General features: G+C 41.8%; 2 protein-coding genes across 4 annotated transcripts in view; one reads left to right on the top strand and one right to left on the bottom strand.

Annotated features, from left to right (window-relative positions):
* Positions 1-2,488, bottom strand: part of blnk (B cell linker) — a 156,257-nt gene extending 153,769 nt beyond the window's left edge. The window contains exon 1 of one of the 2 annotated variants that reach the window (XR_011644542.1): positions 2,290-2,488. The gene's annotated coding sequence lies outside the window, so the exon portion shown is untranslated. The remainder of the gene's footprint in view (positions 1-2,289) is intronic. The other variant, XM_034101149.2, reaches the window with a different exon arrangement.
* The window catches only part of dntt (deoxynucleotidyltransferase, terminal), a 195,482-nt gene that overhangs the window by 48,728 nt on the left and 131,093 nt on the right, over positions 1-15,661 (top strand). For both annotated transcript variants that reach the window (XM_034101152.2, XM_071205695.1), the window contains exons 4-6: positions 1,324-1,494; positions 9,980-10,051; positions 10,237-10,360. In XM_034101152.2, coding sequence (XP_033957043.1) covers positions 1,324-1,494; positions 9,980-10,051; positions 10,237-10,360 — 367 coding nt within the window. The remainder of the gene's footprint in view (positions 1-1,323; positions 1,495-9,979; positions 10,052-10,236; positions 10,361-15,661) is intronic.

Here is a 15,661-nt window from a genome sequence, read left to right as displayed (position 1 = left end):
TGACAGCTTCCTGTCTGCTGTTTGCCAGCCTCTAATGTCTCTGTCTGGTCATCCAGGAGGAAACCAACATGCAGCATGTCCTGCTGTAAAGTGACAGAGAAGAGTGATGAAGGTGTGGGGGGGAGTGAGTTCTGTTCCCTATCTGATGTCCTGTACGGGTCAGTGCATCTCACATGTGAATGCACACCTGACACATCGGTGCTAGCTCTCACTTTCTTCGCTGGGTTTTCTCTCTCTCTCCTTGGTTTGATGTTTAATCCAAAAATGGGGATTCATGCAATGTTATCAGCTGATTTAAAAGACTTTATCAGTGGTTATTGGCCTTATAGATGTGGGTCAGAAGGGGCCTGCTAGTCAAACTACTACTAGCCTACATTTTAGCACTGATTAACATGGTTGAGCACCAAAAGCAGCAATACAATAAAATGATGGATATCTTAGCGATAATTATGAGCAAAGGTGAACACAGTCTGGTGCTGTAGCTCCAGTTTGAAGAAGTTGCTTTCTTTGTATTAAACACATTAAGTTCCATTCAGTTTTACATATTACATGTTATTTTTAGGTTTCAGTTTTACAAAGCAGTAGGAGCAGATAGGCCTGTCTGACTCATTTGAATGGAAGCGATAACAACTGGTAACGTTAGGCGTGTTGGATGGATGTTGGCATCCATGTTAAAACCATCTTTATGTACACAATGTTAGGGTTGAGGTTAGGGTTCTGAGTTTCACTTTTACAGTTATCTAACCCAAACCACGATCTTTCTCCAAAACCTATCCGAGATTGTTTTTTTCCTCAACCTCAAGTTGCCATGTTCTGTCTTTGTGTTTCTGTTTTTACCTTGAAAAGCGTTTCCCTCCCTGGGTTACATTTGTTTTTCCCTCCTGTCTTTATGTTTTCCCACCTGTGTGATTTCTACCTTGCACTGCTGTCTGGTTCTTGTCCATGTTTCGTGTCTGCATTTTCTACCTGTGGATTTTGCTCCTTGTGTTTCGTCCAGTCATCCTGATTTGTCCCTGTTTTTGCTACTTTCCATTTGATTTTACCTTGCCTGCTCTTTTAGCTTTTTTTTTTGTGTGGACCAGCTTTGACTATTTAAAGCATGCTTTTTGTTATACTTGCCTCAATTTAATTTTTGGACCAGCATTTCGATCCTGCCTTTCTTGACACTTATCCTATGACAAAAGTAATAATACATAGTAAAGATAACAATTAATAGTTCCCATTTAAATGGCTGTATACACACCTAATGGGTGCAGTAAGCCTGTCTTTTGATGCTCCTGATCTGATATTCTATTGGACATGTTTCCTCTTCCCCTCCTGTAGGATGCTTTTGAAGTGCTGGCAGAGAGCTATGAATTCAACAACATGGAGGGTCCATGTCTGGCTTTCAGGAGGGCTACGTCTGTTCTGAAGAGTCTGCCCTGGGCGGTGCGGTGCCTGGGGGCTACACAGGATCTGCCCTGCTTGGGGCAGCACACCAAGAAAGTGATTGAGGTAAGGCCCCGTCTGCAAACAGAGTCCAGTTAATATGACAATGATCCATCTGTATTACGTGGTCTCATGAAACAGCAGTATTGAGTTTGGCACTCCAGTTTGATTTAGATTCTATAGCCTGGAAATGCAAAGGTTTTCAGAAGCATAATCACATTTCCAAACACGGAGAGCTTTCAAATCCATCTCTGTGTGCATCCGATAAATAATGCAACGTTTATTGTGATAGATTGCCTCCATCACAACTCATTTTTATGATTCCTTTGATTTCATTTTTTTTCAACTTCATTTGCATTCTTTTGGGAAATGATCTAAAATCAGTCGCTGTCCTGAAAAGAGAAAATCAATCTGGACACTCATGGAAATGCACTGGAAAATGGTCAGCAGTAATGCTTCGCTAAAAGAATCAAAGCCAAAAGTATAGTCATTTAATGTAACATACATTTTTAAAGACAGAACTGACAGTACAAAAAAAAAAAAATTCGATTTTGTTTTAAAGATGTATGTCATCATTTAGAACCAGTAGGCTCGGGTTAGGTGCCATAGCTAAAGTAGGGAAATAAGAAAGTGTTGAGTGATGGTTTTGTTTTCTACATAGGAATTGTTAAAGAAGAAGAATAAGATGGACCTTTATTGATCCCCCGAAGGGGAAATTCAGTTTTTACAATATCGATATATTGAAATACGTTGTTTTAAAATCACATTTAAATTAAGTCCAATATTCACCATCTCTTTAGTTCTATTTGTCTCCACCAACTCCTAAATATATATATACTCTTAACCTGCTAATTGACTCACCCGTTAACCAGTTAGTGGCTGATCTCTGCCGTCGAGTTGTGTGATCTCTCGTAGATTCATTCATCCCATGATCCTGGCTACAGCCTATTTGAGCATTTTACCATGTTGCCTTCAAGGGAAAGCCCATAGAGCAGTGGTTCTCAACCTTTTTACACCAAGTACCACCTGAGAAAGTAGTTGGCTCTCCAAGTACCACCATAAGACCAATGTTAAAATACAGTCTATGCAGTTCATGCAGGACTCGGAGGCAAATGTATTCATAATATCGTTAGTTATTGTCAGCCACAGCTACATGTACAAAGGGCAGTCTCTCTCACTCACTCACTCACTCACTCACTCACTCACTCACTCACTCACTCACTCACTCACTCACTCACTCACTCACTCACTCACTCACTCACTCACCACAAGTGAGAATATAAAGAACAAAATAATAACTTATTCTCACACAACAAATGACAACTGTACATACATGTCATTTCCTATACCAAAGTTTGAATGTAGGCCTCCTGCAACAACCTACATTGTAACAGAAAATGCCCTATTGGGAATTCAGTTCCACAATAATAATGAAAGCATCCAGGAGCAGATGAGCCTAAGGGCTAATAGCTCATATTCAGTCTGCTGATGTTTGCTATTGCCATTTATGTGGTGGCAAAGTAAAAAAGAAAAGAAAAAAGATAACAATTAAGGACAAGTGTGTGCTTTTTCAGCGGGCCGGCCCTGACTTTCATTGCGCCACAGGGTTTTGAATGCATCCTCTGACTCGCACGCAATCTTAGACTCCTTGGTCCATGCTTCAAGATGGGTCGGGTGGGTTGCGGACATCGCAGCAGACCGCTGACGCCTTTTACGTGAGCCGATCCCCGCTCTGGCGGCACGACGAGGTCGGAGTGCACTGAGGACACTCCGCCCCGGTTGACAGTCGCACCGGGAACAGGGGGCCCCGTCCCTCCCCCGAGGGGGAGAAAGGGTGCAGCAAGCACTTTGTCCACGGCCCCGGGAAGCGGTGAGGTCTGGGTCAGTCCGGGTCCTTCTCCAAGTCTTTTATTTTCATTTTAAAATATTTTTTATATTTCAGATTCCTCCGCGTACCACAACCACAGGTTGAGAACCACTGCCATAGAGTAACCCATAACAAGTTCTACATTGGTTTGAATCCTACTTAAAGGACAGAAAATATGTTGTTTCTATAGGTAAATACACATCTGAGTTGACAAATATGATGTGGGGTTCCTCAAGGCTCCATCTTGGGGCCTCTTCTCTTTAACATCTACATGCTACCACTGGCTCAGATAATGAAAAACAACTAAATAAGTTACCATAGCTATGCAGACGACACACACATTTACATAACCATTTCACCAGGAGACTACAGTATGCTCCAATTCAAACACTGAGTAAGTGCATTGAACAAATCAATGTCAGAACTTTCTTCAATTAAACACAGATAAAACTGGGATTTACAAATATATTGAAATGTATGCAGATTATCTAACGATGTAGATATGTTTATTTAACACTTGTAGCACAAGGTTTTGCAGCAAACTCTGACTGGAACACAGCACAGCTGGTGAATCCAAGCTAACGTTTTTTTATCCCCAAGAGAGAATTGGGAGCCAGTTGAAATACGGAAAATACCTAAAACATACAACAAAAATGTATGATATAAATGCTAAAATCGTCCGTGCGATGGAACAGTGTACATGAAGTGACAGCATAACTCTGAATTGCATGCTTCCATTATCATTTAACCCTATCATCAGTGATTGAAAAATAATCACCACCAATTTAATACAGCTTAATTTTTTGACAGTTTTTGTGCTTTGTGTTTCTCTGTGAGGGAGCACGATCCAGACTTTCTTTCACTTCAGTGTTTCTCAAATGTTTACCATATTGTTTTAGCTGGATCTTTCTTCATTTATCAATACCAATGTGCAACTTTCAGATGACACAGAAGTGGAATCTCATCTTTCAGAAAAAAAGTTACTGAAGGCAGATACAAATTCAATTTTTCAAAGAGATATCAAACACTATTTTGAAATGTCAAGTACAAGACAGACTAACAAACACACCAATCACACATGAGCACACACACTGACAGGCATCACATCAATTTATCTCGTCTTTGGGGGGAAAAGTCTTATCGGGTCACTCAGCAATCATCCTCTCACCTACAGTCGCGCTCAGGGCAGAAATCATGGCAAGTTGTCAGGGAAGTGTAGAGAAGTGTTTGCTTGGAGAGAACGCTGAGTCCCTGCCGGAGAACAAGGTGAGCCGTGCATTCCAACTTCTGACACATTAAACCTAACAGAGTCTCAGAGCGAGTCTCCGAATCCGTCAAATCTGTCAGCACTGAGGCACATTCATTAAACAAAATAGCACAAATGTCCCCAGAGACTAAAGTGACTGTCTGTGAATGACCTCTCCCTGTTGTTGTTCTTAGACCCAGCCGATGAGTTTTTTTTTACCCACATGTCTCTTTGAACAGATCGTGGCTCAAAACAAGAAAATGACACGATGCAAAAAACGAAGTGAAACCAAACAAAGTAAAAACAAAACGGCTGATGCGCCTGTGAACATCGGAGTGACACCATCAGCAGCGACAGAAGCGTACTGAACATCCATAGAGGAGAAAAGATATAAAACCTACTGACGTGAACGTCTGGGAGCATTGAGGCAGAGTTGGGGATGAATAGTCAGTATGTGTTTTCTGTGTGTGTGAAGATGTGTGTCCTCCCCCGGGCAGGGAGTGTGTTGAAGCCTTATACTTGCGTTTGAGGTTAGCCTTAGCCGGAGGCTTGAAATGCAGAGGTGGACGGGTGGATGCATCATTGAGCAGTGAAGGCTGCTTTAAACTGCACTGTACTCACAGTGAGGGTCTCAGGTTCACTGGTTAATTTATACCAGAAGTTCTCCATGCAGATGCTTAAAATGCACACTGATACTGCTGGTAAAACACAAATATACCCCAAACGTTGACTTTAATTAAGTGTATTAAGTTAACCAATTTGAAAGCAATAATTTCTGAAAGCAATCAATTCACATTTAAATAAAGAAAATGTAGGCTACATTTTTACCATTTCCCCAACTGAAGATAGCTGATATTAACCAGATAACCGCTACCTCACTTTATGCCAGGGGTGTCATCCTGATTTTAGTTCAGTGTCCACTTCCAAATGTAATCTCAATTGGGCCAAACAAGTGAGAGGGGTCTGCCTGCAGACCTCCACTCTCAGGACAGTTCCGGTGCAGACCTCCACTCTCAGGACACCTCCACTGTCAGTACAGGAAGTGCACGCTAAGAATTCCAAAATAAAATCACCACTATCAGTACAGTGCCACTTTCCAAACAGGAAATGCACGCAAATACAAGATAAAATCGGATCGTGACGGATCGTGACACTTAATATAATACATATGTATATATGTATATATATATATACAGGGTTGGGTTGTAACGGAATACATGTAACGGCGTTACGTAATCAGAATACAAAAATCAAGTAACTGTATTCAGCTCGCGTTACATTTGAAAAACGAGTAATCTGATTACAGTTACTTTCGTAAACCTGAAGTGAATACATTTTGGATTACTTATTGGAATTATTGGTGGAAAGATTTCCTCACAACATCTAATATTCAATACTAAAGGTACAGCCGAATCATCACAGCGCACAAAACCTATTACCGCCGCAGATGGACCAAAAAAGCGTTTGAAAAAAAATCGCGGGTCCGCTCAGTGAAACAATAACAACGAAACATGGAGGAACACAAGTCTGCGTTTAAATCGCGTGTGTGTGGTTAAAACACATCAGCCTGCGGTCGCTCTTTAGCCTTACTAATGATTATTTCTGAAGGTAAACACAGTGAAGGCGGTGCGAAAGGCGGTGCGAGCTCGTCTTCTCAGAGGCTGAGTTAACCCTCCCGCTGCCTCCTGGTGCTGCAGATATTTCATGAAGTGAAGCAGGTTTTCCTTCTATAAAACAGCTGTGGGCAGCAGATACTGTGAGTGTCACGGATATGAATACATAGATCAAGGCAGACTGGTGCACACACTCTCCTCTCCTGTTTTGCCAATCCGGTGCTTAAACAAATATAGCTCTACACCCCTGGCCGAAATGTCCTTACAATGAAGTCCGAGTTCGACATTTTAATTCATGTCCTGCCAACACTGGCAGGACAGAAGGCGATACGCCCGTTCTAAGCCGTGTCCCTCACTCCTCACATCCCAAGCTGCATCCCCACAAAGTTTATTATGTTACATCGTTTCAGATGTGATGTTTCAGGTGTGCTCTTGATAAGCCATTAAAACAGTAAAAACACGTTCAGTTTCCTTTTGCTTTTTGTGTCTCCTGTTCACCAAAACATACCCATCTGTGATGGAAAAAGAAAGTAATCCAAAAGTAATCTAAAAGTAATCTGATTACGTTTAAAGACACGTAACTGTAACTGTATTCGGATTACTTTCAGAGCCATGTAATCAGTAATCAGTAACTGATTACATTTACAAAGTAACCCTCCCAACCCTGTATATATATATCAGGGATCACCAACTACATTTGTCCAAGGGCCGAAATGTAACCAATAGACACTATCGCGGGCCAGCGATTTTTATATAGCCCAGAATTTTATAAATAGTATTCAGATTACTTTTGGAATACTTGCTTTTTCCATAACATATGGGTATGTTTTGGTGCACAGGAGACACTTATTTTACTGTTTTCATGGCTTATCAAGAACTCAAACACAACATCTTGGTGTCATTCTGGACAGCTCTCTCATCTGCACCCCACATAAAAAACATCACCCGGACTGCATTCTTTGAACTGTCTTAAAACCTTTCCTTGGAATATGTTATGAATTGTAAGGTGTCCTTGGGTGCTTTGAAAGGCGCCCCTAAATAGAATAAATTATCATTATTATTTATTATCTGAAACGATGTAATAACTTTTAAAACTTGTTCCAGTTACTTGCCCCATGCATTCAGCAGCAGCAGTCCGTTCAGTTTGATTTGATCCCGTTATGAAATGTCATCATTTCGACAATAAAGAAATGCTACATAAACGTTATCTTGCACATTTTATCTAACCATCTCCGTTTCTAACTTTCAATACATTTTAAAAGATCTCTCTCTCTCATCTGCGTGCGGGGGCGGGGCCTCACAGACACGCTGCATCTCTCTCGCTCACAGACATGCTGCAGCGCTGTGCAGTGTGCACACAGTCCTGCCGGTAATGAATATTACATTTTGTGAGGAAACTTTTCCACCAATAATTCCAATAAGTATTCCAAAATGTATTCACTTCAGGTTTACGAAAGTAACTGTAATCAGATTACTCGTTTTTCAAATGTAACGCCAGCTGAATACAGTTAGCCTACTTGATTTTTGTATTCTGATTACGTAACGCCGTTATGTATTCCGTTACAACCCAACCCTGCTTCTCGGCTACTGTCCCGCAGCTCCAGCCTCTCTGTTGCACTCTGTAGCAGCAGGGCTACTGCTGTGGTGCAGAGCGCATTAACTAGACTCTTCACAACGAAGGATCACTTCTTCTTCAGGGGAGGGAAGGTTTCGCAGTACGCAGTCTACTGTCCCGCAGCTCCAGCCTCTCTGTTGCACTCTGTAGCAGCAGGGCTACTGCTGTGGTGCAGAGCGCATTAACCAGACTCTTCACAACGAAGGATCACTTCTTCTTCAGGGGAGGGAAGGTTTCGCAGTACGCAGTCTACTGTCCCGCAGCTGCTGCCTCTCTGTGCAGGCCGGATGAGAATGTCTGGCGGGCCGGATGTGGCCCGCGGGCTGCCAGTTGGTGGTCACTGATATATATAGATATATACGGACATCTTGTATTGTAGTTACTATCAGTACAGCCGCAGCGCCACTTTCAGAACAGGAAATGCACGCAAATACAAATCGTACTGACACTTATTATATACATAAAGTATATATAGATATATATAAAAATAGGGACACCTTGTATTGTTTACTCTCAGTACAGCACCACTTTCCGAACAGGAAATGCACGCTAATACAACATAAAATAGCACTGACACTTATTATCTATACACTTATTTATATATATAAATACGACATCTTGTATTTTAGTTACACCCGCTAGACAACAGTGGAAGGTTCGAGAAACAACCGCGTTTGCCCGGTGCACTGCGGCGGAGGTGGAGAGGTTCCAGCTGGGAACCTTCACCCCGCTGCGGGACCCGTGGGACCCCTGGACGGTGCGTCTTGGTCACGCTTCATATCGGCCGGCGCGGAGGCCCTCCGACAGTGGGTCGCGTTTGCCATTCGATCAGTGAGAGGAGAGGAGAACAATACAACAACAATTGTCAAAATCCGTTAATATATGGATGAGTGTGGGGGGGGGGGCTGGATACAGGCCGTGGGGGGACATCCGAGACCGGGAAATGTCCCCGGTAGAAACCGGGTGAAATAACCTAAAAAATAATAAAACCGGGGAAAAGTGGAAAAAAGTGTCCGAAAATAGGCACTCGTGAGGCGGGCAGAGTCCCCTGTCAACTCCCGTTACATATCTCCATGGTGTCATTTGAGCGAAAAACTTTTACGAGAACCAGGCTGGGGGGGTCAAAAGGGCTTGACCAAGGCCGACCCAAAGTGCACAGTGGTTGGACTCATCACCTCCGTGATGAGTCTCCATTGTGATTTGAAAACTTCCATCAAATGAGTCCTTCGGTGGGCGGGAAAAAACGCGTCAGAATCGTCACTTCCTGTACTGACAGTGGAGGTGTCCTGAGAGTGGAGGTCTGCACCGGAACTGTCCTGAGAGTGGAGGTCTGCAGGCAGGCTCCCATGAAACAAGTTAACTCATAGCAATTTGTTGCCTTTGTTTTAGTGCAAAAAAGAACATTCTGAACATGTTCAAATTGAATAAATTATCCTTTTACAAAACATTAAGATTAACCTGAAATTTCTCAAGAAAAACAAGTTCAACAATTGTATACACAGTGTATTTACAAAGGCACAACGCATTTAGTCTCTGGTATCTGGAACTGAACAATATAGTATATTATTTTTTGATCAAAACAACTAATAATGATCTTACATTAATTTCGATATCTGTGTAGTAATCCTGACCTGAACTGACACACCAGTGGGTTAAGGAAGAAGGATCAGTTATCCCCCCTGCCTTGTGATTGTATAAAATGTATAGATACAAAATACACAATTAAAGTTAATGTCTTGTCTGTAATATTTACCCTTTGCAAAGTCATCCTGAGGGCCGGATAGAAGCCTCTGGCAGGCCAGTTTTGGCCCGTGAGCCGTATATTTGACATCCCTGCTTTATGCGTTCACATAATGAAGACAGTTAAAGTGACTGGAAAATTAGCAGTGCTCTGCTCAGAGCGGCAAACAATTAAACACGTAACAAAAGTTCCCAACAATAGAGGATGGGGAAAACGTTATCTTGGTTTTTTATGTACTCCATTAAAACGGCATAAATCCTCCTTTCACAACAACAAAGCTGTTCTCGCTTGAGAAGAAATGGAAATGAGCACACAAGAAGCACCTTTTTCAAGTTGGCACCGTTTTCAAATGAGCAGCAATTTGAAGCCATTTCTTAATTGCTGATGGAACAGAAACGGGGGTAAAAAACATGCTGATGCTGACACCGAGAGCGTTTTTCCTAATATAATCTACTCTTATGTTTCGCAGGAGGTCCTCCAATGTGGCCGTTCGTTTGAAGTCGAGGAATTGCTCTCTGATGAAAGGTATCAGACTTTTAAGGTCAGTAGATGAAAAACAACTCTTTTGCTTCCCCGCTTTTTGGTACTTTGCAGTGAAATCTGATTTGCATTTGCTATCTCTTAAGGACATACAGCTCTTCAAAACGTTTGAATGCTAACCCCCTCCCTGAGAAGTCATTTTAGACCATGTCTTCTTGATTACGTCCTTACCTCGTTTCCTGCCAGCTGTTCACAAGTGTGTTTGGGGTTGGACCGAAGACGGCGGAGAAGTGGTTCTGCAGAGGGCTGCGCTCATTCAGTGACATTCTCACAGACCACAGCATTCATCTAAACCGGATGCAACAAAGTGGTACGTCAACCTCTCAGCAATTTAAGCTCTGCCACTCCACAAATTATAGGTTGATGATGACAACTAGAGTTTGCTTCCAAAAAAAGACCTAAAGACGGGGCCTTGCGTGTCATTTGGAATAATTTTGTCCCATATGAGACTTCTTATGTGAAGTGCTAGCTGTAATGTGTTTTCTCTAGAGTGAGATGAGATGTGACAAGAAGGGAGTTTATAGTGAAATCACAATGGAACGGCCAGCAGGGGTATTTTTAATAAAAACCAATTAACAGTGACTGTGAAGGGGACCCTTGCTGTGGAATTCCCATGAGCGCTCATCAATCAGCCGGGCAGAGAGGGCTATCTGAGCAAAGACCAGGAGAGGGGGCTGATACAGGGGAGAGTTGGGATTTGTTTCAAGCGTTTTTGCATTGAATCATCCTTTATTGCTTTTACAGTTGTATATAATATCATTGTTCAGTTTAGTCAGTTCCATATGTCGAGTGATAAAAGAACTCTAAAGTGCCTTATTCTTCTGGAGTGGAGTGCACCAGCTGGGCGTAACTCTACGACTTAAGCCCTGTATGCGTTGCGCCCGGGTGTAACTTTTACGCCTAGTATGGAGCAGGCAATTGCAATTGCATTTCAATAGGCTCCCATTGTGACCACATATTTTCATTAGGCCGTTTTATAGCCTATTTCATTCAAAAAGCACACACAAGAACATTAGATAACAACATTTGGAGAACTATTAACATGAAATTGACATAAAAACAAGTAGGCCTATAACAAATATGATTAGAGAATGGTGAATGACAAATTGTCTTCTTCAGTGATTCTTTGCTGATTCTTAAGAATTATAATTTTGGGTCTTAATTTCTCCTTCTCCAGCTCAATTTTGTCGTGTTCCGCTATCAGTTTTGCGGTCTCCACCTCCACACGAACGTTTTCTTTCTCTGTCAGTTCCCGCTGTAGCTCAGTCAAATCCCTCTTTCTTTTTCGGGGTGTGGGCATAATTTTCTCTTCTTTTGGTTTCTGTTATCCATGACTTCGTTATCCAAGTCTTAGCTTGCTCTGAATGGAGGAGTTTGAGTGTTAAATTATGTAGACGTGTGTTGCTTGGCAACAATTACTGTTTCATGTGTATTCACGTGGACGCGCATCTTAAGACCAGGCGCAGCTACGACCTAGACTAGTCAGGCTTGGTGCACTCGGTGTAAATTCGAATCATTAAGTCGGACGTAGCTAAGCCCGACGTTTGAGTTAAGACCTACTTTTTTACGCCCAGCTGGTGCAAATGGTTTCATGTGACAGACCTGGAAGTGTTTATGGTTTATGCCCTGTGTCATATTGGATTCAAAGTCCGGACAAGTTCAGTTTGAACCGATACCTGCCACGTGCAGTTCAAGTGCAGATAAGGCTCACTCATTTTGGTCAAAGGTTGTTATGTCTACTTAACATGTGTCCAAAATAGACTTAAAACGTCTGCACTGTACCGCATCCATCCAATAGCTGTGTACACTTTTCACTCACATTTTAATATTATGGTGGTTCTGGAGAAAAGGTCAGTGTTCATCAGTGGCGCTGGTGGAAAATATTTTTGGTGGGGCTGTTGATATAGTGAGAAAACAATTTTTTTTGGGAGAAATTACCCCTTAAATTAGGACTTCTGGTGATGTAATGGCGCGTTTCCAGTGCAGCGCGGAGCTCGCTTTAAGCGTGCCGAGCCGTGCGGGGCCCGTTTTTGGTTGCGTTTCCACTTGGCCTAGTACCGGCTAGCGGGTTCTAATTCACAGTTTTTCTGGCCCCATAACATCGTGGTTCTAGGGCCAGGAACAACCAGGCTGAGTCTGGCTGAGTATGCTAAACTAGAGAGAGAATCGCTGGCAAGGGGGCTACAACTACAACAAGATGAACATATTTGACAGTGAATTAATTAATTGTATTACACGTTTCAAAATGATGCCGAATTAACAACATACTGATACCGGTTAGTAAAAACCATGAATTAACGCTTTGACAAGCCTGCAGACAGACGAGGCGAAAAACCCTTTTAAAATGCTTGTTTTCTAAATGGAGCTTGGCTAAGCTAACGTTAGCTCCGACCGTCCACACTCACAACAACGGCCTATACAGACATAAATGAACCAGCGACTGTATTCTCCATGACACAGACAGTCTGTGGTTTGTACTTGTTTAACTTTTGTCTAGTTTCTGAACAGATCGTATCTGTCCCCGGCTGTTTGAAGAACAAGCAAGGGAAACAAAAGACGGCATTTACCTGTTTGCATCCAGCTAGCCATGCCTTTCTGGTGTACCAGCTACGTGAGAAGCCTCGTTGATACGTTTTGTCTTTTTCACGAGCTTGCTGCGATATATACAAATCGGGTTGGTCCGGTCCAAGGTCTTTAAGCAACAGTTTATCTCCCAAACTTCTCCTTTCGAAAGGATTGGAGAGTAGCTCTTGCACGGAATTGGGTGCGGACCGAGGTCCGGCGACTCCACCTGCACACGAAGCCATTCTCATCCAACCACCTTGGTCACTCACGAGTCTAAAAAACAACTCACGTCAACGCACGTAAGCAACGTGGGCGCCAACGTGAGCGCCCTCGTGACCAAAATATTTGACGGCGCTGATTGGCTGAAATGATGTTTCGCCGGCACAGTTTACTATTGAGACTTTTGCAACGTGCTGGTTGCTGCTGTTTGGCTCGGGGGCTCCTTGCACGGCCAATGATAAACTAATGCCACGGGCAAGGCCAGGAAGGAAACATGTGACTTATCAGTAACTTTAGACATCGTAACACAATTTTAAACGAGATTTTATTGTAGATTACACATTTTACTGATACCAATTGTATGATATTTACCTTGTTCATTAAAAATTAAAATATAAAATATATAAATATTTTTAATTTAATATTTTTTTTATATATTTTTTTGTATGTGGGAAGAGGTGGGGCGGTGCCCCTAGCGCCCCTATGGGCCGGCCGCCACTGGTGTTCATAAAGCTTCTCAATATGTGTGGAGAATAATTTTCTTTCACAATCCATCAAATAGGTGTTGGAGTGTTCCAGTCAATTAATCAATCAATCAATCAATGTTTATTTATATAGCCCAATATCACAAATGTTACATTTGTCTCAGTGGTCTTCACAGTGTGTACAGAATATCAGTATGACAATACGACACCCTCTGTCCTTAGACCCTCACATCGTACAAGGAAAAACTTCCAAAGAAAACCTAGTTTAAAGGGAAAAATGGGAGAAACCTCAGGGAGAGCAACAGAGGAGGGATCCCTCTCCCAGGACGGACAGACGTGCAATAGATGCCGTGTGTAAATTGAAAAGATAATACATTTGCAACATAGGTAGTCAAAATGTTTGGAAATGCATGTGTGTATATTAGGAAGATGAATCCACGAGGATATCCATCCAGGACCGATGATCCAGGACCACAGCCACGACTCAAGATCCAGCGCTCGCGATCCAGGACCGCAGGATCATCCATGACTCCGGATCCCAGCGTATATAGACACCAAAAAGAAAGACATTTGGGGAAGCTGGGTTAATCAGAACATGAGTGTACACGGGTATAGACAGAGAGAAGGAAGAAGTAAGATGTCCCCCGACAAACTAAGCCTATATCAGCAAAACTAGGGGCTGAATCTAATCAGCCCTAACTATAAGCTTTATCAAAAAGGAAGGTCTTAAGCGCACTCTTAAAAACGGATAGGGTGTCTGCCGCCCGAACACAAACTGGAAGCTGATTCCACAAATGTGGAGCTTGATAAGAAAAGGCTCTGGCTCCCATTGTACTTTTAAAGATTCTAGGAACAACCAACAACCCTGCATTCTTGGAACGCAATGCCCTAGTAGGACAGTAGGGTATAATGAGTTCTTTAAGGTAAGATGGCGCCTGCCCATTAAGGGCTTTGTAGGCGAGAAGAAGAATTTTAAATTCTATCCTGTGTTCTATAGGGAGCCAGTGTAAGGCAGCCAGAACAGGAGTAATGTGGTCCCTTTTCCTAACTCTGGTTAGTACACGAGCCGCAGCATTTTGAATCAGCTGAAGCGACTTGATTGACTTCTTGGTACTCCCTGATAATAAAGAGTTACAATAATCCAGCCTAGAAGTAACAAATGCATGGACTAGTTTCTCTGCATCGTTTTGAGGCAAGATATGCCTGATCTTTGCAATGTTACGTAGATGGAAGTAGGCGGTCCTTGAAATTGATTTTATGTGGGCGTTAAAGGATAAATCCTGATCAAATATAACACCAAGATTCCTTACAGTCTCACTGGAGGCCAAATTAATGCCATCCATAGTTAGTATGTCTTTAGATAATTTGTTTCGTAGATTCTTCGGGCCAAGTACAATAACTTCAGTTTTGGTCGTGTTTAACATCAAAAAGTTTAAGGTCATCCACGTTTTTAAGTCCTTAAGGCAGTCTTGAATTTTATTTAGATGATTAATTTCATCAGGCTTGATTGATAAATATAGTTGAGTATCATCCGCATAACAATGAAATTTACAGAATTATTCCTTATAATATTGCCTAACGGAAGCATATATACAGTCTTGACCAAACCAACGACAATGACTTGATTCTGCACAAACTGTGCTGTTATATTTGCTGTAAAGTGTCCTTACTGTAAGGTAATTATTATATGTACAGCACTTTGGCTCGACCAAACATCTTTTTAAAAATGTGCTATATAAATAAAACGTTGATTGATTTGATTTGGTTAAAAAAACAAGTCAGTTTTTGGGCAGTGATATTAAACATATGATATCTGTTTCTGAGATTTTGTTCTGACTTGCTCACGTGAATCTACCCAGTCCGGGACTCATTTTTACAATTAGTGAGAATATATACCTTATTACTCAATGTTCATGAAAAAAAAAACATCATTTGTGTAATTTTTTCTTCAGTTATGCTTCAACTTTCTAACAGGTGTAGTCTACAGTTATAAGTCTGGTAGTTCAAAAGGTTTGAATAAAGGAATCCTGCTGAAGGAACACCGAAACATCCCTGAAATCGGATGGATCCCTCATAAAGGTGTCAATCATTGAGAGAAGTTTTTAAAAGTAATAAGCTAGTAAGCAAGTTAATTTGATAATAAAGTAAGACACTTTTTAAAGAATGGATAGATCTGATAAATGTTAATTTAATACTATATATTTACTGGCGCCTGGGCTTCGGTCATTTTGCGAAAGAGCCAGTAGTGTTCCCCTGGTTTAGAGCGTATCTGCAGTGATTTTACTCTGAAAGGAGTGTCTGAGCGAACAGGAATAGGAGCATCCAGACGATTAGATAACATC

Source organism: Pseudochaenichthys georgianus, chromosome 15 (genome assembly GCF_902827115.2).
Source record: "Pseudochaenichthys georgianus chromosome 15, fPseGeo1.2, whole genome shotgun sequence".
Taxonomy (NCBI): Eukaryota; Metazoa; Chordata; class Actinopteri; order Perciformes; family Channichthyidae; genus Pseudochaenichthys; species Pseudochaenichthys georgianus.
Note: the sequence above shows the minus strand (reverse complement) of the source record. Positions and strands in the feature narration are given on the sequence as shown.